General features: G+C 47.3%; 1 protein-coding gene across 1 annotated transcript in view; it reads right to left on the bottom strand.

Moving 5' to 3' along the window:
* Nucleotides 1-206: 206 nt before the first annotated feature.
* LOC108155661 (thyroid receptor-interacting protein 11) overlaps nucleotides 207-25,903 on the bottom strand; it is a 33,053-nt gene continuing 7,356 nt past the window's right edge. The window contains exons 3-8 of the mRNA XM_017286626.2: nucleotides 5,055-7,570; nucleotides 4,175-4,338; nucleotides 3,913-4,116; nucleotides 1,075-1,347; nucleotides 476-1,001; nucleotides 207-410 (exon numbers count right to left, since the gene is read on the bottom strand). Coding sequence (XP_017142115.1) covers nucleotides 622-1,001; nucleotides 1,075-1,347; nucleotides 3,913-4,116; nucleotides 4,175-4,338; nucleotides 5,055-7,570 — 3,537 coding nt within the window. The 3' untranslated portion in view covers nucleotides 207-410; nucleotides 476-621. The remainder of the gene's footprint in view (nucleotides 411-475; nucleotides 1,002-1,074; nucleotides 1,348-3,912; nucleotides 4,117-4,174; nucleotides 4,339-5,054; nucleotides 7,571-25,903) is intronic.

Genomic DNA, 25,903 nt, shown 5'->3' with positions numbered 1-25,903 from the left:
TCAACTGATCAACGTGTCGCAAGGCACACACAAAATAACATCAAAGCCAATACATTATGTTTACATTCATATTGTTCATACAAAAATGCTTTCGTTATTTCGAGCCGAATGTGAACTAGCGCCCGAACGCATCATTCGACGAATGTGCCCTAGTAGAAAAGACCCATTACATTAAACAAAATCCCGTCAGTAAAATGTCCAATATATGTAGTTTATTTTTTGTTTTTTGATTCGTTTATTGATTGGCGGCTAGGCTACTTGTTAGCAAGGCCCCTGTGAAGGCGTGTCCATGGCAGGCGGGAGGCAAGCACAGGCATACCCTCCGCCGCCAAGGCATATTCAAATTGGATATTACATATTTACAAATTGCTAATGGTCCACACATACACAGACATTGCACAGTTGGGGGACTGAAAAAAAAATATATATATGTATACTTAATATATACCATATAGGTTTCTATGTATGTACTTACACGGAGATATATGCCGATATAAACATGGGTATATGCTTGGGTTACAGATTTCACGCATACAATTTAAATATATAGAAAAAAATATGTTAAAATTATTCAAAAACAAGGGCGGAGAGCAGGCCATGGAGTCTGGCTTTCTACAAGAATCAGGAGTCGCTGAGAATATCCTTTAATATCGAACTGGAGTTGCGTGAGGGTGCAAATTCATTGGAGCTTATTGTTAGCTGTCCTGACTGTCCTGCACCGGCACCGGCACCCGCGCCCATTCCCGATGCTGGAAGAGATAGTGGCGGCGCTGAGCCGTGGTCCTGACCCGCAGGCACTGCTGAGGCAGCATGCCCTGCTGCTGCCTGCGCTGGGTGTGGGTGTGGGTGTGGCTGGGGATGTGGGGGCGGGGGCCCCGTGTCCACCTGACCAGTCATACCAAGGAGGGTCGGTCGCAGCTGAGCCGCCGTCTGTGGCTGCGACTCCTGCTCGAGGAACTGCACGAATGCCTGCACCAGATTCTCATTGCCGCGGCCCGGGCCTGCCAAAGAAAAAAAGACAAATTCAATTAGATATGGGTATAGATCCTTCAAAGTTATTCCATATGTACACACCTGAGCCCCCCGACGCTGGTCCACCGCCGAGTATGGCTCCCAGCCAGCTGCTCTGCTGCTTATTTAGACCCACTTTGTCCGACTCCTGGGCGGTGAAGTCCAGCACAGAAGCAATCAGGCGCAACACCTGCTGCTTGTCCCCAGCATGGCCGCTCACCACATAGCCGATCAGCAAGCTCTTGATCAGGCTCTTGTCGATCTTGTCCGTCTGGCTGCTCTCGCTGCTGTTGAGCCTCATCTCCAGCTGGTCGTTCGCCTCCTTCAGGCTCTCCACTGGCAAAATATACAAACAGTCGGGCACATTAGTGCGATTCTACAATTGTTAGGAGATGGTTTTCGGTTAATTATTGAATCTTAGGGCTACAAATCCGTTGGTAAAGCGCGCGCGCCTGGATCTGGAGATGGCTTGGGCTTTGTCTTTGGCTTTGGCTTTGGCTTGGTCTTGGCATGCGGTTAGTGCGATCAGTGCACGGCGTAGTATAACATAAGTACTGGTTGTTGGATTTAAAGCACACCAGTACCTGATGTAATACTCAACCGTACAGACGCTGCTGGATCCTAGAAACGCGTCGCGAATGGTTAGCGGAGTTGGCGGCTGCGAGTGGCTTTGGTGCTGTCTGGCTGGCTGGCTGTATTGATGGGTTGACATAGTACATTTCCTGGACAATGAAGACTGGCTGACTGGGCTCTCCCATGAACCACTCTCCCATGCAAAATGCAAGATGCAAATCAATAACGACAAACGATAAATAAATCAAAACGAATACGGGAATACGGGAATACGAACGAGAATATATGTAGAACGAGAATACGACAACGGAAACAAATCAAAATTCAGCTAGGCGGGCGACAACAGAGAGCAATAGGTGGAAAGGTGGACGAAGCAATAGTACTTCTCGTTTCATATATGTACATGTACATGTACATATACTCATAATCCTATGTAAATATATGTATATACAAATATGTATATATATGTATATATGTACTATATACAGACATGCAGAAAAGGTATGCTACAGCCCATGGGCTTTGGGCTACTGGTTGTTTAGGTGTGTGGTGTACATAATGTGGCATGTGCCGCAGTTTCGAGCAATCTCCAGTTGCAAAGTGAGTGTGTCAAATGCCTCAAATCGCTCACATTTACAAATTGAGATTATTCAATGCTGCAGATACAGTCGGCTTTTGAAAGCCTTCAGCGGTTTCTTTTTTTCTTCTGTTTTTTGTTACGGATTACGCATTACGGGTTACGGATTACGGGTTACGGTTTACGAAATACGGATAATACGATTTACGAACTGATTACGGTTTTCAAGGTTATCTTTTCTCTCCTCTCTTCTCTCTTCTCTCTTCTCTTGTGTGTTTTAACGGTCATAGTTATACAAGTATTTGGTACAGCATAATCATAATCATAATCATAATCACAATCACAATCACAATCAAATTATATAAAAAAGCAATTCAAATCAACAAAAATGGAATGTGCATTAAATCATAAATGTCAGTCAGCAACAAAGAATACAAATTGAAATAAAAACATACAGAAATCGAAAGAGCTCTCGGTACAGGGCATGGAATAAGGGGGCAGCAGGGACAGCAGGGGCAGTATGGGGGCTTCTGTCGTGTACGGAATGAAGATATTTGGACACCAATTTAATAGATTTCAATTTCAATAGATTTCCAAAATACGAATATGTATGTAGTTTTGGAATTTCTGATACATTTTCTACAAATTTTTAGCATTTCTTTTGGCATTCTCAATTTCCTTCTTTACACGACATCGTACTTCCCAACAACAACAACAACAACAAAAACATCAACACGTCTCAAAGCTAGTGATCGGAAGGGAAGCCACTGAATATTAAGGCTATACGAATAGTACAAATGATAGTTTCTGGGCGCCTCAAAGAGGATTGGATTTGGATTGGATTTCGGTTGGAGTGTTGATTTGGGGTTGTGTTGGAGGTTGGAGATTGGAGATTGCAGATGTGGGATTACCAGCACCAGTTTGGACGGACAAGGCGAACAAGACGGACCGGCGGACAGACTCTGTGAGTGGTGTGTGGTGTGTGGTCTGTGGTCTGTGGCGTGGTGTGCGAGCAAGGGTAGGGCAAGTATGTTAGGGGTGCATTTTGGCGGTGGGGGTGGGGGTTTAGTGGCGGAGGAGAAAGCAATATGTTTTAGTTTACCTGATGCTGAGGTGAGCAACTTAAAGTTACAGCCAATACAGTTTTAGCCACGTGCCGTAGGTGCGAATTAGCGAGTATTTTCTTTTTTTTCTTTGTGTTTTTTTTGTTTGTTTTTCTTTTGGTTTTTAGTTTTCTATTGTTGTGTTTTTCTTTGCGCTTTGGTGATAAAATGCAATTCAAAAAAGTCGATACCAACTGAAATTCCGAGTGTTTCATATCTTGCTTAGCTCCCAGAATTACCAGCTGATATTTACCTTTGAGAATCGTGAGGTGAATCGTGACGTCGCTTTCTCTGGCACTCTCTCTCACTCGCTCTCTCTTTCTCTCTCTCTCTCTCTCGCATACACTCTCTTTCCCTGGCTTTCTCTTTCTTATGCTCTCTTAATCTGGCTCTTGTTCATTCACTCGATAGACAGTCAAAATTGAGCGATTTTTCTTGGAGTGCAGATTGGGATGCGTGATCGAGGGTGGCAATGTTAGGGGTTCGGGGCGACACCATGGTTGGGGTTGGGGTTGAGGTTGGGGCTGGCGTTGGCGTTGCCGTTAAGGTTAGGGCTACGGTTAGGTACATGTGGGGGTTCCGTTTGTGGCTGGTGCGTTAGTCAAGATCTGTGGCTCTGCAACCCGTAGCACCCGCCGGCTCACTCACCTTCATCCCTAAGCACGGCGATCGTCTGCTGTCCCGCCTCCAGCTGGTCGGAGAGGCGCGCCGCCGCCCGCAGTCCCCGATTGGCCTCCGCCAGCTGCTGCTGCATGGCCTCCATCTCCGCCTGCAGTCGGTCCTGCCTGTCCAAGTGGGCCTGCATCTCGCGGCGGATGCGCTGGGTGGCCATCTCAATGTCGTGCTCCTTGTCTGCGATGGCCGGTGGTTAGGCTATGCTCTTGGGCGGGGGCCGAGGCCAGGTACTCACCGTTCTGGAACTGTTCCAGGGCGCACTGCAGATTTGTCAGTGCCGCCTGCTGCTTCATCTCGCGATCCTCGCACTGCCCCAGTTTGGCCAGCAGCTCGTCCCGCTGCTGCTGGAGCAGGGCATGCTGGGTCTGCAGCGTCTCCGCCTGTTGGTTCGCCCGAATGCTGTGCGGATTGTGGATACAAGAGGTAGAAAGAAGTAAGTTGCGTTCCCACTGGGGCCCACTATCCCGTGCCTGTTCCTATCCCACCAGTTCCTATCCTATCCCACCGTCTCATCACCTATTTGTACTACCACTCTTTCAGCTCTCCCCAGAACGGATCTGATCTTAAGTCAACCCCATTTGCAGCTTCTGCCTCATTCGGCATCTCAGATCCGTTGTTTTCTGTTCGAATGGAAACACCGAACGAATCGCGAGCGACTGGTAGAATACCGATGACTCCGCTCCATCGCCACTTGATGCCACGTTCGGCATTAGCTTGTGGCCGGTTCCCCCAGCATAACGGCGTCTTATATAAGGTGGCAGCGACTCCAATCGATTACAGCAGCGTGTACAATATATAGCGGAAGCTATAGTCGTCGGCAATTTGTACGCCCTGATGTGACGCGGTGGGAACAGGTGGGCACAGGTGGGCACAGGTGGATTGCGGATGGTGGGTGGTGGATGGTGGATGGTGGATGGTGTGGCATGGTGAATGCAATTAGTGAGGTGTTTGCGGTACCGTCCGGACTCTGTCACGCCTCGTGTCGCTTATCGTGTCGCACTATATACCATAACAGAGTGCAATTAGCATTCCAAATGTCTTCCCAAGGTAACCCCGATCCAAGCCAAGCCAAATCCCAATCAGCAAACCCTGTCCCGGTCCCAACGTAACCTTACCTGGCTGAAGTGTACGCGGTGCTCGACTTGGAGACCTCCTGCTGGAGGACCGTCAGCTTGGTGCGCGACTCGTCCAGCTCGCGCTGCAGGTCCACTGTCTCCTGGGTGTGCAGCTCCTCCACCTCGAGGAGATGGGCACGCAGCCGCTCCAGATCGCGTTGGACGCTTGCCTGCTGCTCCTGGGCCTCCCGGGCCGCCTGGGCCTGGCTGCTCTGCTCCGCCAACAGACTCGTGATGCGCATGTCCGACTTCTCCTTGAGCTCCTGCACTCTCCTCACCTGCTCCTGCAGCGTCTCGCGCTCGCGGACCAGCTCGGCGACCTGCTGGGCGAAAGGCTGCAGGCGCTGGATCTCCTCATAGTACTGGGTGTTCTCCGCGTGCTTCTGCTGGACCGCGTGGATCAGCTCTATCTTCTCCTGGCTAAGGCTGTCGTAGGTCTGCTGGACCATTTGCTTCAACTTATCCTCGCTCTGCTGAAATCTGCTCAGCTGCTCGTCCCTGGCCTGGACCTGTTCTGTGAGCTGCTCCAGATCAGTGGCCTGCTTCTCCAGCTGCTCTTCCTTGGCCTGGATCTGTTCTGTGAGCCTCTCCAGCTCAAAGATTTGCTCATAGTCTCTCCCTCCCAGCTGCTCGTCCTTGCCATTGATCTGCTCTTTGAGCTGCTCCAAATGCAAGCATTGCTCCTCCAGCTGCGCGTCCTTGGCATGGATCTGGTCCTGGAGCGTCGCCAGATTGGATTTGTGGTGCTCCTGGGCAGCGTGGAGCTCTTCCACCTGCCGCTGCATCTCTTCTAGCTCCGACTCCTTCTGGGAAAGCCTGGTACGGCACTCTTTCAGCTCCTCTTCCTTCTGGCCTCGGTCGTCCTCCTGCTCCTTCCCTTTCTCCGCCTGGGACGCCTCCGCATCCAGCTTCAATTGGAGCCGCTTCTGGGCTTCGTGCGCCGTCTCAAGGTGGCGCCTGGCCTCCTCCAGCTGGCCCTCCAGCTGGACAATGGTTTCCTCGTGGTGCTCCTCGATGGTCTCCAGCTTGTTGCGCTTGAACTTGTCCAGTTCGTTGAGCAGGAGCTCGTTATTCTTCATCATTTCATCGCACTGAAGAATGTACTGCGAGATGTCTGCCTCCAGGGTCTTCTTCTCGTGTTCGCTGATCCGCTGCTGGTCCTGCAGCTCCAGCAGCCGCTTCTCGGCGGCGTCGAGGCGCTGCCAGCGCTCGCTTAGGACGCGGTAGGCCCGCTCCAGGCTCTGCTGCGGCGCTGCCGTGGACAGGCGGTCCTCAATCTGGGCCTGCAGGAGGGACCGAAGCTTCTCCAGCTCGTCCTCGTCGTCCGCCTCGGCGTCGTCCAGGTCGGTGATCTCCTGCTTCTCCTCGGCAATGGCCTGCCGGAACTTGGCCTGGGCTATGCTGGCGTCCAGCTCCTGGCGCAGTCGCCGATTGTCGGCGCGCAGGGTGTCCATTTGCTGCTCCAAGTCGTGCGTGTGGGTCTCCTGCTCTGCCTCGGCGTTCAGCTTGAGCTCCTGGTTCTGCATGGTGAGCTGCTGCAGCTTGAACTGCAGCTCCAGCTGCAGCTGCTCCTTCTCGCCCTCGCTGATGCGCAGGCGGGCCTCCAGCTCGGCCAGCTGTTCGCCCAGAAGGCTGGAGGAGAGCTCCTTCTCCAGCTGGGCGTCCTGCAGCTGGCTGTTGGCCAGGCTGAGCTCCGCGATGCGCGACTCGAGGGCCACGAGCTTGTCGCGCAGCTTCTCCTTAGACGGGGGTTGCGTGGGGTCCGGATCGGGGTCTGGATCGGAGCCAGAGCCGGAGCCGGAGGTGGCATCCGCCTGTCGCACCACAATGAACTCGTCCTCACTGTGCTTGGTGGAGGTGGAGGAGCTGTTAGAGGACGACTCGGAGGTCTTTTTCTCCTTGGCCAGCTTGAGGTCATCCAGCTCCTTGAGCAGCTTCTCCCGCTCCGCCTCGGCCAGGCGAACGCGATCGATCAGCTCGCCATTGTCCGCGCCCCGCTTTTCCAGCAGCTCCTGCATCCCGGCCAGCTCCAGCACTCCCTGCTTCAGCTCCAGCGCCTGCTGCTCCAGCTTCTGCTGCAGCTCCTCCTTGGCCGCCGCCAGGGCACTCTCCGCCCTGCTGTGCTCCTCCAGCTGCTTCTGCTGCCGGGCAATGGCCATCTCGTGCTCGACCATGCGGTCCGCCTGCCGCTGCCTCAGCTCCCCCACCTGCAGCTGCAGCTGCTCTTTGCGCCCCAGCACATCCCGCATGGCCAGCTCGTGCTGGGCGTCCAGCTCCTCCAACGAGGCGTTCAACTGTGCGTTGAGCTGCTCCAGCTCCGCGATGCGATCGTTCAGGCGGGACACATCGCTGTTGCCCAGGGCTATGTCTACGAGTCCCGCCCCCGAGTTTGCTGTCCCGGCTGTTCCGGCTGCTGTGGCGTCTCCCTGTCCCTCGGATCCCTCGGCGCCGTCATCCCAGCACTCCCAGCTGTCCTCCACATTCTGGTCCTCAGCGGCCTTCCGCTGCGGCTGTTTCTGGGGATTAAATCGAGAAGAAGGGATTGATGAGAAACGGCATTGGCTTAGCGGGGGATGAATATTTTCCGTGTTCAACGAATCAATAATCTCCTATTAGAAATAATCGCCTTACGAAATGACCCAGTGAAACGGAACGGAATGGAGTGGAACACGGTTCAATGTTCCGTGGTTCAGATAATTACACAACAAAGCAAAAACATCGGCGTTCGTTTGGAAACTCAAACCTCGTCCGTGTCGACGTTTTCCCCTAGCAATGGGAATGGAACAGATTTTTAGATCCTCCAAAAGTCTCGCCTCAATCGAAATACGATAGACACTGACAAGATAGGTGGCAAAACGGAATTCCTTTGGGAAACAGTTGGTCGCGAAACGTGCTTCCACTTACAACGAAAGTGTACGCACACCTACTATTTCAGGAAGTGAAATATCCCGATAGAAATGACTGGAATGGAACTGCGTTCTCAGTTTCAGATCTTCCACAAAATAACACGAGACTCCATGAGTTCCCGGCACAACTGAACCCCGCCACACCTACTGACAGGAATGCGTGGAACTAGTGGGACACGTGGACCATGGGGAACTGGGACATTGGGGCATTGGGGAATTGGGGAATTGAGAGGAAGTCATGCACCTTTGCGCATGCGTCGCCTGATTGGCGGCCCTCGCGTCCTGCCTGCCGCTGCCTACCCCTGCCCCTGGCCCTGCCCGTGGGCCTGCCCCTGGCCCTGGCCCCCCTCTGAAACATGGCTAGCTCATCAGCAAACCAGGTCAATTGGCAGACGCTAATGGCTAAGGCCGGGGCAGAGCAAATGGGGGGACTGCGGCGCGGCGGTGGTGGCGGTGGCAGCGCGTGAGACATTCGCGCGTTAATGAGTTTATGGATGAGTTGAGCAAAGATGGCGGCGACAGAGCACAGACCGCTGACGTTGCTGTCTCTGTCGCTGCCACTGCCACTGCCTCTGCCGCTGCTGGCAGCCCCTGCGATAAGGTCCCAGCAACGAAATCCCCATAAAACCCATGACGGGACCGCTAAGCGGGCTAACAGCCAACAAAATGGCTGTAGAGGCCGTAAAAAACGTGGAAAAAAGTAAAACTGCAAAAACGAGCACCAACGAGCACCAACGGGAAACGGGCTACGAAATAAATATTTGAAATATGGTAAATGGCTAATTAAAATTTACTCAAACAGTGTCTGTGTGTGTACATATGTATATGTATCTTCATTGGTATTCGGCGATGACTCATGAGAAGGGGCGACGGCGAACTTCATAATGATTTAGTCGTAAATCAGGATGGGTGACGAGGATCGTAGAACGATTGGAAGTTGGAGCTAAGAGGTTACAGCTTTACAATGTATACGAAACATGGGACCCTACCCTCCCTACCCTCCCTACCCTCCCTGCCCGTTCCCCCTTTTTTTCCATTAGATCTAAGGCTGGAAAGAGAAGAGGCGCCTACGTCCCTCCCTCTTTGGTTATCTTTATATTTGATCCATGTTTCTGTCACACCCAAGTACACCCAAGCAGAGGATCCTATACGCTCCCAACCCCATTCCAAGTATACCACCAACAGATGTGAAACTTAAACAAGGAAAGCGTCGAAATCGGAGAGGCAAAGAGAGACAGACTTCGACTTCGACTTCGACTTCGACTTGGTTTGTTTGTCCACCCGACATTTGTTTAGTCTACAGTCTACGGTTTCTACAGTTTCTACAGCCTGTACAGCCTGTACACAGTCTCCTCACGACGGTGTAATTATACCCTCTGCTGGGGTAAGGCCGTAGCCGAAAAGACACTTGTACAAACTGGGCTATCAGAGAACGGGTCATACATATGTAGCTATGGGTGTGAAAACACTTGTGTCTCGCGAACAAATATCAGTGAAATTATTCATGCTGCCGTCAACGGACTCCGGACTCCAGTTTCGGGCCAGCGATATCTCCCTCTCTCGCTCTAGTCGCAGGCAGGGCCGAGCAATCGATCAACCATCCGCCACCACAAACGGGTATGATATGATATGATATGATATGATAGGTCTGTGCTGGTGTAAGTGTGCTTGAATTTCGGTGTGTGTACGGGCACGGGGGTGTATGGGAGACATGTACACAGTCCATGCCTAATGGTAATGGTGGCCATAAACGAGACCAGGCCCAAAAAGCCAAGAAACGATAAGATAAAATGATAATGCTCAGTGGGTAGGAGTGGGGGGGGAGGCTTAACAGGTTACTGCTGCACGGAGGAGATAGTACGGGGAGGAGGAGGCGCCTAGAAACAGGAAGTGGGGAGAGCAAATAGTTTCCAAGAAGAGACTTGTCGCCCCACAGCCCAGGCCCCCCCACAACATGCAACAGAAGGGGTATTTTTAGGGAATCCAGCATAGGGGGTTGGGGAGGGACCTGGACCCTTATCAGGAAATACTTATGTATAAACAAACGGAGCGGCTTACTCGATCAATATTGAATTGAGATCGCTTTCGCTTTAGTCACGACCGCCTCTCCACTCCGGGCTCCGAGCCGAGTGACTTCTTATCTAATCGGTCCGCTCCTCATTCCACCAGCACACACGCACACACACACACACACACACCCATTACGAGTGTATCCATAGGGTGGTGCTCGACCACCCCTCGATCGGAGCTCCCTCGAACCTTGGATTGGCGATCGCTTTGGGATTTTGTCTTTTTTGTTTATAAATAAACATTCAACGACTGTTGCCTCCTGAAAGAGAGCTTCGCTCTGTTCTCGGCTCGGTTCGGTTCGGTTCGGTTCGGTCTTGGATGGATGTTGCTGAATCCCCCACATTTGCCGACGGAACAATACCCTGTACGTGCTGTGCCATGTGCATGTACATATGTTATGTGGGATGTAATGGGACCCTGGGGAACAGCACTCTGATTCTGATTCTGAGCCGTAACTGAATCTATCAGAATGCGCTGGGTTTGGTTTGGGTTTGGGTTTGGGTTGGGTTGGGTTGGATTGGGGCTTGTGTCGCCATCGTTCTTTTGGGGTATTCGGTTTACTTTGTTCTCGGGCGAAATTCAAACAGAGGGTCAGCGATTACGGGGAATTTTGCTGAAAGCTAATCGGAGACGAGGCTCGCAGAGTGGACCCAAGGAAACGATGAGAATGTAGAGCCGAGCTGGTAGACATTCCCCACACAGAGCCCCGAATGCCCTTGGAATGGAGCCAAAATACAATGTGGTGGAGAGTGGAGGAGGAACATAAGAATCTTGTCTCCCCCCAAGGAACACTCGTGCTCATAATGGAAAGTGACCAATTATTTGATAGCGGAAAGCCAAAGGCGATAAGAAATAAGTCGAAACGCGACCTGTGGAAAGTTCCCATATCCTTATCTAGGGAATTCCGAATCGAATGGCATCAAGTCGAAGCCAGAAACCAAAAAAAAAGAGAGTGCCCGACCAGTCGGGGCCCAGAGCTTCAGGAAAGGGTATCCCCGCCGACAGACATCATAAAACGAACGTACTCATCTCGCCTTTTATTTTATTTTTTTGTTTCTGTTTCTGTTTTTTCAGAAATCGCCATGAACAGCACTTCTCTCCACGTCCCTCCCCCTAGCTCCTAGCCCGCCCCTGCTGTTTCCAGGCCAACAAATGAGTGATAATAAAAATAATAATAATTTAGTTTATGCAGTGCAATAAAACCAAAAGGGAAAATGACATAGTTAATAAGAGGAGATGTCAAGTCGAGACAAAAGTCGAAAGTCAAGGCGGCCTAAAGCACAGCCGTCCCACAGCAACAGCAGCAGCAGCCACAAAAAAATACAATACTCAGAGCGCTCTCTTAGAACTAGCTCTTAGAACAAGGCCGATATATTTTGTGTGTGAACCAAGTAGAATACAATTGGAATGCAACGGACTTGCAACCACGCTCCCGTCTTTTTCTGTATTAATTACCCTTTCGATCGATATGATTTTCGATGGATCTGAGTGTGAATGATCAGTACATTTTTTAACACTCCGAACAGGGGAAGTAAAGTCTCCCATCTGCACTGCAGCGACCCCTTGCACTGGTTCCCCTGTCCCTGTCCCTGTCCCTGTTCCTGCGCTGCCCGACCCTTCGACGGCCATTCCACTTACAGTTACTTGTCAGCATTTGAAGCGATTTTCGCTTTTCGCTTCCAATTTCGGGCTGGCAGCTCGGCTTCGTTTTTTCCCGCGCTAGTCATTCGATAACTTTATGTTCCAGTTTGCAGTTATTCTCACAAGCAAAAAAATTGGCAAAAAAAATGGCAAAGTAAAATTAAAATGGAGATCGGTTCATTTTCACTTGAAGACGGCGATGTTTTCGCGTTTTGTGCACGACAACGCGCGGTTGTAAGCAATTAAAACAAAGGCAGCCACAAAATAGGGGTTTAACCAAGAATATAAACGTTAACAGGAATGAGATAGTGTTGTTCTTTTGTTTTTTTGGTAGACAGTCCCTCTCCCCAGCGGGAGCAGAAGGGGTGTAATGACCAGAGAGACGGGTAGGTAGCCGGAGACGACTTTCCCGCTGCGCGACCGATCGAGGAATGAACTGAACGTGCAATGGGCGTTGAGTGAAAATAGCAAAATGCTGAGAACCCACATAGCCGAAGTTGACACCGAGACCGAGACCGAGACCGAGCCCGAGACCGAGCCCGAGACCGAGCCCGATACCGATACTGAAGCGCAGAGCCGAAGCTGCTGCCGGCGTGAGACAGAGATAGCAGCAGCCGCGGCAGCGCAAGCAGCAAGTTTGGCTGTGCATTAGAGCAGGAGGAGAGCAGGTGAAGATCGCTGCCTGCTCCCGAAGCCGGGGGCTCCTGTCGCCGCACCAGCGGCGACCCAGGCCATCGCTTTGGGGGGTTTCTTCTTGTGCGCAAGGATAAAAGAGAGGGAAAGATAAGGTAAATGGAATGACATCCATCGTAGCCGTACGCCATCGAGTATGTACGTATGTACATACCCTAAACACACACGTGTGCATGTCGGTAGTGTAACCATCTTCGACTTGCTCTCCATTTCAAAACTCAAATAATGCGCGTCGGCTATTTAACTTGAAATTAAGCGACGTTTGTTGTTGCTTTTATTTATTTTCTTTCATTTTTTCCTCCTATTTTTTTTTTATTTTTTTCAGAATTGTTAATGTTTCTGTGTGTGTGTGTGCGTGAGATGATGCAGACGACAACGTTTGCTTTATTTGCTTATTTTACTCACTTTGTTTGTTCTCAGCGGCGCGCTGTGTGTGCTCTCCGCAGCAGCGGCAGTCGGTACTGCGTTTGCCCAGGGTATATTAAATTAAAGGTAAGACAGTCGGAGAGGCCGGCCTCTACCGCCACTCGGCGGGGCCAATGAGCCTTGCTGTGCATATGGTTTGTCATTTGCGTAGATTTTTCGATTTAGAGGCGTGTGACCCTAAACAGTAGTTGGGAGAGGAACCAAACTATGGTGCCCGCAGAACGGTACCAACGTACCTTCTGTTTAGTACACCTTGGTGCTGCGCTGCATGTAAAAGTTCCTTTTAGGGTAAGAGGGAGAGAGAGAGGGCGTACAGATGGGCTACTTTTTAAGAGAAAACAAACATACACTGCACGCATAACCCATAGCCCTCGGGGGGGGTGTTTCTGCGTGTGAGCAGAAGACGAAAATGGTGTCTTTGGCTGGAAAGGGGCTCGCAGGAGTTATCCTCTCCTGGATTTTACATGTACAGCGACGCTGTACAGCGTACAGCGACATGTCTAATTACATTGTCATGTAATTCCTTTGCGGCGTCAGCAATATGCAATGGAATACGTTGTATCTTTGTTTGTACATTCGTACATACATGTGTAGTTACGATAGGTTACTCATTTATCTGTGCGCTTATGTGTGTGTTTTCCATATGGCCACGTCGTTGGCTTTAAGCGGGCTGCCGCTGATTGTTGGTGAGGTTGTTGCTGCTTTTGTCGCAATCGAGCGTCTGTGTTTAATTAGCAGATAAAAATACAGCCAGTTTCATGAAGGTAGACATAGACATATGCGCTATGTACACACTAGCACTAGCACTCGCACTGGCACACACACACAGCCCCGGACACACTCATGATGGCCATCTCTTTCGCACCTTTTCGGTTTACACAATCAACAGTTGGCCCGCACACACACACACCGCACAACGCGCACACACATGTACAGTCAGGCAAACACGTTGCAGGCGTTAATTAGTTTTGGGCTTTTCTTTTATCAGCAATTCCAACAAAAACAGCAACTGTAACAGTAACAGTAACAAAACAAGAGAGAAAGAGGATCTTCGGGGGCGAAGCTTCAAATACCCTTCCAGATGCATCTTTCCTTTGACATCTACATTATATGTATGCATGTACATACATGTATGCTCTATTGGGTGCTCGATCCTTCGTGGAAGGATGCGACTGACTTTAATTCGCCCTCCTATACAGCTGTAGAGTTTTTCCTTTGACGAACGGAATGTTATAGAAACAAATACAAACTCCAGTTTCTACAGTCCAGATGAATCCCTTAGAATGGAAGGTACTTATGTGCTATGTACATATGTATCTTCTATGTGTTACAAAAGTCTAGTCAAAATCATTATAGTCGCACCCCCTGTAAGGGTACATATATATGTACATAGGAACAAACGATTTTCTAATGCATTTCGTTCTGTTGCGAATGCAAATCGAACTGTTGCTCTCGCTTCTCCTATACGTAACTCCCCCAGTGCGCCACTGCCTCCACCACTGCCTCTCTCTCTCTCTGTCTTAGCTCTGTATCTGGCGCTAGCTCTAGCTTTGGTTTCCTTGTTCCATATCCATAACAATCAGGCGTGCAAATGGAGTCGGCGTCAACGTTAACATGCGTTAAGTACTGCCCCAACCACAGACCCCTTCCACCCGCCAGAGGTATGGTCGCTGCGGCGCCAATTGATCAAATCGGTTGTATAATCAGCTATTCCTCTTCCTCGTTTATGCTCTTCATCTTTGGCTACTGCTTCCTTCTTCTCGTTCTTCTTCGTCTACTTCTTCTTCTTCTTCTTATTTATTTCTCTTTTTTCGGGGCAGAAAATGTTAATGGAAAACCTTTCGATGAAGACCTTCGATGTCGAGAAGTAAGTCCCATTCCATATTGAGGCCTCCAAAAGCACCAAGCCAGTCAGTGGCTTAGCTTAGAGGAGGGGTTAGATGGGATTTGTGAGTCTTGAGACCCCCCAATTATTCCCATAGATCGTGATAGTAGATCAAAAGTCTTAAGCTCCACATTCATTTATTATCATCCCATCATGATCTTTATGATTCCAATAGTGCCATTGCCATTGAAGTCGTCTCCTTCAGGCGACGTTGAATAATTGAGTTAAATGTCACCCCAGATTTGTATGCCGATCCTGACACCCGTTTTCATAATACCACGACCAGTGACAAGGCTGGAGCCACAGAATAATTATTACTAATTTAATTAATAACTTATTTGAAAAATAACTTCCAAACCATATTCCTTCTGCTTGTTGGAAACGAGTAGGAACGTTGTGAGTCGCAGCTAGGGCCGCGACTCTACATTTACACCCGATACTCAGTTAGCATGGCTCCCTTCCGCCAGAGGGCACGCACTGCACGATGAAGAGTATGTGAGAGAGAGGGAATAAGTGGGCGTGTGGAAGGGGTTGCGTAGCCACTGCAAATCGATTTGCTCATTCTGGCTATAATAGTAATCAGATCTGATCCAGATTCAGCAATCCGATACATAAATTGATTTCCTCGTATTTTTATACCCGATACTCAAAATGAGTATTGGGGTATATTAGATTTGTGGTAAAAGTGGTATTCTTGATCAGCATCAATAGCCGAGTCGATTGAGCCCTGTCTGTCTGTCTGTCTGTCCGTCCGTCCGTCCGTCCGTCCGTCCGTCCGTCCGTCCGTCCGTCCGTCCGTCTGTCCGTCCCCTTCAGCGCCTAGTGCTCAAAGACTATAAGAGCTAGAGCAACGATGTTTTGGATCCAGACTTCTGTGATATGTCACTGCTACAAGAATATTTCAAAACTTCGCCCCGCCCACCTCCGCCCCCACAATGGACGAAAATTTGTGGCATCCACAATTGAAAAGATACGAGAAAACCAAAAACGCAGAATCGTAAAGAATGACCGTATCTTTTAGACTGCATCTGAATTGGATCGTATTATTATTATAGCCAGCATCAAGAAAACAATTTCATTTTTTCTCGCCCTGTCTCTCTCTAACACACACGTAGCATAGCCGGCTTTGCTTAGCGTAAAACATTAGCCTAGATCTCAGAGACTATAAAAGCTAGAGCAACCAAATTTTTGATCCACACTCCTGAGATATCGGACCTTGACGAGTTTGTTTCGAAATTTCGCCACACCCCCTTCCGCCCCCGCAAAGGACGAAAATCTGGGGGTATCCACAAATCTCAGAGACTATTAACGCTAGAGTAACCAATCTGATTAGAGTAATCAGACTGATTTTCTGTCTCTCTCGCACGCACTCTTTGTCGTGTCTTTTAATATTCGCGGGGTCTGCCGGAGGAGAGCCATACTGACTAAGTATCGGGTATAAATGTAGAGTTGCGGTCTCCGTAGCAACTCACAACGTTCCCCCTCGTTCTATCTATATTTTTTCCATCTCGCTTGACAAGTTCGACCAAATTTGAAAGAAATTGCGAACAGAAAAATACATATGTACATATATACTGACTGAGTTCCGGGCACTCAATTTCGTTTGAAATTGGTTTGATGAGAAACAAAAATAAAAAAATTAGAGGAACATTCAACATTGCGAAAACCACCGACTGGAGAAGTCAAATGCATGAAATTTCAGAGTTTGGCTTTTGGTGTACATTATTTGGAACACTGTTGGCGCTCATGCCTCAAAGGTGCAGACCAATAACATCAGGAAATTAATGTAAGATTCTAGCCTTAGAATCCAGATTATATAGCGTTATCGACAAATTTCTTATATTATATTATACTAACGATTCCTTGGGACGCATTTTCTTAACAGTGTTTGTTCCAGGCAGAATGATCTATACGAGTATATTCGCGAAAAGATATTGATCTGTGCGCAACCTTAACTCGAAAATAGACAGTGTGACTATCAATAAGAGCACCCTGATCACTCGGTTAGAATGTAGGTTACACCCCCTGGCTACGCTCCTGCCTGAAGCACATATGTACATACATCTGTATGTACAAGATGCTAACGAACTGCAAAGATAATAAATATTTAAATTGTATCGTATTTGCACACGTTCGATCAATATGTGGAACAGACTGCCCCAAACACATGGGATACGTGCATAAGTTAAAGAAAACGAAAGAGATAGAAATGGATATGTAGATGTAGATGTAGATTGAGATGAAGATGGAGATGGAGAGTAAGATACCAGATACAAATGCGGATGTGGATGTGGATGTGGATGTGGATGCACGTTGATCAACGACAAACCTTCGACGTCGCCAGATCAACTTGATGTAGAGCAGATCAAAGCCACCAAGAACTCGTAGCAGAATACACAACTAGAATAGAGGTTGAGGTAGAGATAGAGATAGAGGTAGAGGAAGATGGACAAGGAAATGGAGGTGGCGATACATATATGGGCTTGAGGGGTATTGGTTCAGGGCCTGGGTACATAGCACTTGGAGAGCGAAGATCGTGTTAGGTATGTACCTAACCTGGTACCTGGCGGTGGTCGTCGTTAGAGATGAAGACCGAACTGCCGACGATTTCGGACTCGGTCTGGGCCTGGGTCTGGCTCTCAGTTGAAGTCTCTCCCGTTTTTTGTTGGCATTCATTTAACACGTTGCTGTTAAAATTCAGAGAAGAAATCGAATTCAAATAACGCGCTTCAATTCGGTCGCTCCACAACGTTCCACATTCACACAGATTGCACTCTCCCACGGAGGCAGATACAGATACGGATACGGATACGTATACGGATGCCGAAGCTAAATGTGTACCTACGTACTACATGCATATGAGAAGGCAGCTAAAGATAGAAGATAGAACTACAAGATGTGTCTGCTAAGGGAGCGCAAATAAAGTTGGGTCTAGAAAAGAAGACGGTCCTTGTTGAATCATTCCTTTTATTCCAGATTTAGATATTAGGTAACTGTCTTAAATATTTCCAGATCTCACTCTTGCCTACATATCATACGTATCTATTTACTTCTTTACATGTTCCTTTATAATCTAAAACTCTCTTCGTCGATATCCTTAATTCATTCCTTTCCATCTCTTTTATACTTCCTTCGAAAGGTACTCGTAATTGTATTCGATATTTTCCATGCAGTCTCCCCCCGAATGATCTCTCTTTATCTTTTCCTGTACATCCAATCACAGCTACCTTATGGGTTGGTAAAATGGTTCCCATTTTGGGTCGACTGACATGCATTCAACGATAACTAAATGAAAAAATAAACACAAACAAGAAACCAAGAAAATGCTTGAATTCGAGAAAAGTCAAACAAATCCCATATCAATTGAAGCCATGGCAAACAACCTCAAAAAATACGGCGGAACTGCCTTCTCCATCACATCGCTTCTTTACCCCAAGCCAATCTTAACTGTGGTCAAATGAATTGACATACATTTAAAATATCAATTAAATAGATTCCCCAGGACGGAGGATAGACTGCGGACAAAATAGGTGGAGGTGGAGAGGTGAGCTTGCAGAAAAGATCCATTATGGATAAGATGCTTCCTTCAGTCAGTTCAGCTCTATGAAATTGTATGGAACACACTCGTATATACCTAATACATTTCCGTCTCTCTGCCTCTATCAAATACTTATCGTTGTTATAGTACTAAGTTCAGGCCTACGATTGCCGCTTACACTCATATAATATCCATCGAATAACCATCGCTTAGCCTCCGTTTCCTCCACAACATCTCCCGGGCCTCTGTACCTGTTTTCGCTTGGAGGGCCATCTGGGCATGTTTACCCTGTCCTCTAGTCAACAATTCAGCTACTAACTAATTGGAAAACCTCAGTGGAATGGGGTGGGGGAGGGGGCCATACAGGGCAGGGTGAAAAGCTGGAAAAGCGCTGCGTGCGTTGACGTTTGCTTCGCTCAATTTGTTTGACGATTTTATGGACGGTGAGCCATTTGAGCGTTCTACTTTTTTGTTCGTTTTTCAGTTTTCAGTTTTTTCGTTTTTAGTTTCATTTGCTGCCACCGCAAAAACAAAAACCTATGTAGAAGGGCGGACTGCTTTCAGGGTCGAAGCTGGAGATACCCTGGCAAAGGGTATCTGTGCCTAGTCGTCCGATTGGGATTCAATTTCGCTGAGTGAACTTGTCCACACAGATTTTCCTGTGGAAATTATATGTATTCCATGTACTTGCAGGCTTCTACAGGTTTTCAGCCAGATACTTGTGTCTTTTGGACTGAAACACCAGGAACAGACGGAACGCCAGATGGATGTGTCTTTCCTGCTGTAAATGATGATCGAACAAATGTACATCTGCACTTATTCAGACTGAAATGAATATCAAAACTAATATTACAATACATATCTTCGTAGAATGCTGGAAAATATATCCAATATGTACATAATTGATATTTTCGACTAGCAGTTTCTTGTGCGGTTTCTTCTGTAAAGCTTTTTTTAAGCTGAGAGATCTTCAGCATAGTACGAGTACGAGTACGAATACGAGTTCGAGCAGAACGTCAGTGTTGCCACAGCTCGAACATACTCGAACATTTTCCATTCGCCGTCGTCGTCGGCTGCCTCGTTGGCCATGTTTATGCAACTGCGCGACTTGCCAATAAAAATGGCCAAAACGCAGCACTTTCCTCCGCCGCCCCCTCCCCCCTTCGACAGCGCTGCTCTGGCTGCGTTGCACCCTGGCCCTGCCCCCGCCCCCGCACCTGCCCCTGCGCTACCCCGGGTTGTTAGCACTCAGTTTTCCAGTGCAAAAAGTCTGGGCTATAAATATATGGCCGCTTAAATTTCGTCATTTATGGCCTGACTGGCCTGCAAACGAACAAAATCTTTTCATAATTTAATGCTTATTAGCATTTGTTTGCAGTCGGCCAAGAAGGAGGAGAAAATTTGCAGGGGGAACATCGTTTCAGGAGGGTGTAGGGGATGGCACTGCGTAATTGCCAAAACAGACAGACAGACAGACAGACCAACAGACAGTCGACCCAGAGCCATAAGCAGTTTCCAAACGTGGCCGAGAGGAAGGCTATGTGAAGCACAAGCAAAAACAAAGAGACAAAACGGCATGAAAAAGTGTTAGACAAAGAGTTAGAGCTGCAATTGAAACAGCCGACAGGGGGGTAGCAGATCCGCCAACCTTCGGTGTAAATCAACCGAAAGAATGCATGCAAAAAAAACGACAAGTTCGAATTTTCAAAGCAGATTGCGTGACAATTCTGATTCTGGCCAATGGATATCTAAACTGAATTCACAGGTGCTGGTTAGGGGGGTGGAATTGGAATGCAGCTAAAAAAACTGCATGAATCCTCCTTATGGTGCTCCTAGTCCATGGAGAGCACAAAAAAACACACCGGGATTCCATAGAAGGCTTCTAATGAAGGCTAGTTCATATTTCAACCATTCACGCGAAAAGCCGCATTGAAGTTTTCCACCGAAAAGACCCCAGTCCAGCTTTTATATTCCGCACTATTAGCATATTGAAAATGCGGTTTGGAATATCATATGTTTACTGGCATTTTTCCATCTCATATTACTCTGTTCCAGAATCTAAAAGGGGCTTAAGTATTTTTTTGGTGTGTTTATTGCAGTCTGGGACTCCAGATTCAAAGTCTCCACCATTGCTGACCATAAGCCTTCATTTGCCACAACTTTTCTTCATCTGTTGCCATTTCATGGATAATTTCATCGTTTCCGTACAGGGTGCTCCATTTCTTGTGTCGTTTGTGTCACACAGCGCTCATCGAAGTATCGCGTATCCATCAGGTTTTGAGTTCAGGTGAACACCTACATATATATGATGCATAGCTTAGTACCGCGACAAACAGCTGGCACAGACAGCTGTTTGCTTATACTTTAGGAAAGTGGAAACCAAGTGCAGGTATTTTTAGCTCAAACCCAAATTATAAATCAAAAATCCAATATGTATTATGTTCTGGCAAATACAATTTTTAACAGCGGAATATAAAATCTGGACGCCCAGCACCACACACCAAACAATTTGGAGGGAATGGAGGTGAACGGAGTGGATGGCTCAGATGGCGATAAACTGTACAGAAAGTACAGATTTGCAACACTTCTTCCATAAAACCAAAGTATTGAGCGAAATTCATAAATTTCTTACTAATGTGGATTTGTTTACGGTATTCCTCTTCTTCTTATTCTTATCGATATGTCGGCTATCGATACAAGCCAAAAGCAGTGAATCATGATCCTTGAATTTAGGCGTAAAAGTCTTTACTAATCGGCACTATTGTATCAGACTACGATCACTGTGCGCTGAGCACATTTGAATATGAATTTTTTCAAATATTTTTAGCCTTCAGACTTGCTTTTGAAAACAACATCAGTTAAGTGGCCTTTATCGGACACAAACAAATGTTCCCTTTTTGATGCGTTTTTAATCACTTTTCGATCATCATAGCGATGATTTCGCCACGAAGCTTTGCCCTGATCAGGCGTTAACTTAGCTTTTTAAAACCCCACAGTGCAAAGCGATCCATGGTTACAATTTTGCTGAATTGACGTTTCCAACACTGGTCTACTCAAGTCAGTCGGTTCACAATTGTCAAAGTTATTCAATGTTTCAATGTTACATGCCAACACAAGAGATGGTGCACCCTGTAGATACTTGTATGTATTGAAATATCCAACTTCCATTTCTGTTCCTTTTTTTGACATGTCGCGGTTCTGATTTCATTTTTCCGATAGTTAACTCGATTGATCACTCATCGTTATCGATCACTGCTTTACTAATACGTTTTATTTCGACATATCGAAATGCCTTAAAAAAAGATGATGCCATCAATTAATTGGAGTTACATACAGGATACAGATAAGAGATTTACTTAAAAATGATACACGAAAATTCACCGTCAAACAGGATTTCTAATGATTAAAAATTCAACGCTTCGCTCTTTTACAACGCCTTCTCAAGCATTCTGTGACACCTGTGATCAGTCATACATTAATCCCTTATTTTCATATATTTAATATTTGAAACACAGTGTTCCACACCCTTCCCACTGCTTCAATTTTTCGAACTCTTTGATTGGGTCCTACTTAATTTATTGCTCCAATTTGTAACTTTTTGTTATTATTATTCATTACTCGCATTCTACGACATTCATTTCACAGTTCCCCTTTCTTTCTTCCCCAAGCTCAGATTCTTCGAAATCCCCCTGGAAGTGACCGCCTCTGTCGCCTCTGTCAGCATGTGCATCTACCAGTACTTGTGCGTGAAACTCTCAGAGGAGGAGGTGTTCCAAACAAATGCAATTACATACGAAGGCTAAACGAGAGGCAAATTGAGCAACTTAAAGAGAGAGCGAGAGAGCGAGAGAGAGAGAGAGAGAGAGAGAGTGACAGAGAGAAGCTGCTCGAACAGCAGCTGCATCCCAGGCAGAGCCCAAATGAGTAGAGAATCGGTTATGGAGCCAAAACCACATGCACCCAACCAGTAAGCCACCAGCCCAATTCTGCCTTAGCCCCTTCCCGAGCCGCATTTGGGCCTTAAAGTGAGCGGAGCTCATTGGAAACACGCGAATCTAAATGGAAACGGAAATGGTTGTGGATGTGGAAGTGCACGTGGAGAGAACAGCAGCAGCGCCATCTGTGAGTTGAGTTATGTGTGTGACTGTTTCTTTCTCTTTCTACTTCTCCTTCTCTGTCCTTGTGGCTGTGCATCTATCTCTGTCCCCGTTCACAGGGTAAAAAATTGATTTTGACCAAGATTCGTTTTCAGATCTGTCCACGTTCTCTCTCTCTCTCATTGTTGTTGCAGCTTTTCATTTGGCATTTTCCATTTTCCATGGTGCGACTGCTGCTGCTGTTGCTGTTGCTGTTGCTGGAGCTTCTGGCAGTTAGTGAAAATTGTCCGCTCGCTTCGCTGATTGTTTATAGAAACGTACGGCAGCCGTACAATGTCAGTCATCAGAGGCAGCCACAGTCACATATAACAACCAAGAGCAGCACTCGATCATGGTGTTGCGCCAGGGAGATACCTGGTACTCAGACTCGGATATAAACTCAAATGAACATTATAAGTTCTAGGTTAGGCTATGGCGGTAGCAGGCGAGAGGGGACGAGCCTTCTTCAGCTCACTTGGACCTGTTAAAGGTCCCTTGAGATAAGATCAATCCGTACGATACTCGCACTGCAAACCGGAGGAAAAGAGACGGCATTACAAACATTTACCCGATCGTGTGGACAATAGATATACCTTGATGACATCTTATTAAACTACATCTTATCTTAAACATATGTGTTCTATGAGCATGTGGTAGGTAGGGGCGCCTCCTACTTGTGGCATACACTCGAACAAACACAACAACTCTTCCGGTCTACGCGTCCGGGGTATAGTAATTGCAGGTCTCCTCTGACAGCAGCAGAGTTAGAGACAACTCTAGCTGCACTTAGCGACATGCAACGTTTGACTTCTCATTGGCCGTGGGTCAGTTGTTTGGTGGGAATTCCGCCCAGTGAGCCCAGTGGGCCCAGTGGGACGGATGGTGGGAGGCGATGGGTGGCGTGGGTGGCAACAACAGCAGCAACAACAAATTGTCATTTTCATTCGTGCTCAGGTGAGCAGCCAGCACCAGAAGCAGCAGCAGCAGCCAGCAGAAACATTTGATGAGTGCATTATAGCATTCATCATAGCTGAATGATTTTGCTGACCATAAGTGGAGGTCTCGACGATTGTTACCGCGATTATTAAATACAAAAATGTACCTACATTAATAATAAATATACGAGTGTATATGTATGTACATTTGTATGTATGTACACGTAAGTAGATCCATGGGCATCTAGGGCAGCCGAATCATGAATGATTCCGCCGGTATTGAATGAAAAGAAGACCAAGGGAAAGGAAATGGAGTCCGATGGAGTCCAGATATGACATAAACATTTAGACATTTAGATAAACCATAAACAAATCTTGGTGTTGAATGAATAGAAGCCCAGAAAAAAGTAATATGATGACTGCCTGCGATATTCAATGCAAACAGAAGCAGAACCATATGTGCATTCGAAGAGCTCCAAGGAGCGGAGAGCCTACAAGAAGACAATACGACCACAATAAAGATGAGTAGCAAGGGGACAAACTCAATGAAGGCAATACGCAAGTACATGACATCCGAAACCCAGATAAATTTGATTAGTAAGCAACGATAATAGTGCTTCATCAGAACGGCAACAGAAGGGCACTTGAACGGCAGGAGTAACGGAGATGAAAGACTCAATGCGTTGGCTATGGATTAGGATTGGGGTTTCAGCGCAAGCCAAACACGATCGGATGACTAACAAAAACATTTGTTTATTATTTATACACAGATCGTTCGATCCGAAACCATTCCTCTGCCGTTCTTGCCACCTTCCCTTCCCACAGGGCCCCCAAGAGTCGTCGTTTTGCCTTAGCTCTGAGTGATATGTGGCACAGTTGGATGGAGCAATTACAATCACAAGTAGGTTGGACCTCGAAGCCAGGTTCCACCAATATATGGATCCGTTATTGGGTTTTTCTGGATTTCTGGGGGATACTCTTAAGAAAGATCAAATCCACCGAAGTTGTTCTTCTGAAAGTTTCTCCAGTTTTATGCCAGGTCCCCCACCCGCCTCTCATTAGCACCCTGTCAGCCTGTCATTCGATATAGATGTGTACATATGGCAATATATACACAAATATTTGGCATGTCGAATCTATACAGTATGGTGGCAAGCTATCAGGAAAAAAAAACAATGTAATGAGGGAGAAATCGGACACATCGGAGACCGCACCATCGTCCGGACAGGTATGGCTAACGGGCGTAGCCAATGGACAAATTTTACCTTGCCCAGATGCCCTCCCACTCCAGCCCGTTCCTGCCCCTCTCTCCCCGCTAATTATGGCAGTTGAGAGGCAAAGGAACACGGGACCAGAGGGAGCGGAACAAGTGCAGCTGGGACACATTTGACACAGTTTGACCAAGCGTAACAAACCGCGTTTATCAAATGGAACTCGATTTGGTTTTGGTTTCAGTTTTGACGGTTGACGTGTCCGAAAAAAAAAACAATACAAAAAAAACCGGAGTATCTCTCCAACTACCCAACCACCCAACCACCCAACCACCCATCCACCCCCAGCAACAGAATTTTTCCCCAACGCCCCACCACCCAACGCCCAACGCCCCACAACCCCACTGACCCAACCAGCCAAGCGACCAATCAGCATTTCCGCTCTATTGAAATCCATGAAAGATGAAGTACATATGTACATACGAATGTGTAGGTACATATTTCTAGGGAGTTGGGAGTTGGATCTAAGTGATGTGGCCTATGGGACACAGGGCGAGCAGAGTATACGATCGGTAGTTTCTCCTTTGCAAAACTATATCGATTAAATCGTCAAGCATCCGATTGGCACAGCGATAATAGCAAAATCATTACGTGTTTCCGGTTCATGATGCTTCTCCGATAAAGGAACCCAGAATATGGAACATGTCTAAAAGAATTCGAATAACAGAATAACAGTAATGATTTGTGCTATCGATTAAGTCGATGTGATATGCTTCAACCTCCACAAGACTTCCTTATTAATATATGTACACCATATATTGAACAGATTAAAGAGTGGTCCAATGTCTGAAGGAGGGATTTCTATAATTATTCTTAAATTAACGAAAACATTAGCTTAGCGCTCTGCTCTTTTTGGGCTCTCCCCCGCTAAGTGGGGACTGCTCCCGCTCCCGCCTCGAGTCGCAGCCCCCATTGGGAGCGAACCTCATTATCATCGCCAGGTGCGTGCTCGCTGCCTCGTGTCGAGGGTTTTAGTTTGGGTTTTATCTGCTTGGGGTCGTCTAATCGTTGTGTTCAAAATTGAACAATTAAACTAATTTCATTTCGCCACTGTGCGGCTGTTCAGGCAGCTTGGGCAGCGGTTGCATGTAGGAATTTAGAGAACTTTGCTTCAACTCACCCAAAATAAATACCGAAAACGTACGAGTACACATGAAAAGGGCACTCGAAAAAAATGCAGTCGTCGCAGTTTCCGGCACGAAATAGAATTGGATAAAAAACAAAGAACAAAAACAAACCAACAAAAACCGAACCGAACCGAGCCGAACTGAACTGAAGAAAAAATAAAGGAAAATCTACAAAAAGTTGTCGACCTTCTTTTGGAAAACTTCACACGATTTTCAAATGC

This window comes from Drosophila miranda, chromosome XL (assembly GCF_003369915.1).
Source record: "Drosophila miranda strain MSH22 chromosome XL, D.miranda_PacBio2.1, whole genome shotgun sequence".
NCBI classification, from domain to species: Eukaryota; Metazoa; Arthropoda; class Insecta; order Diptera; family Drosophilidae; genus Drosophila; species Drosophila miranda.
This window is presented reverse-complemented; position numbering and strand designations above follow the sequence as displayed.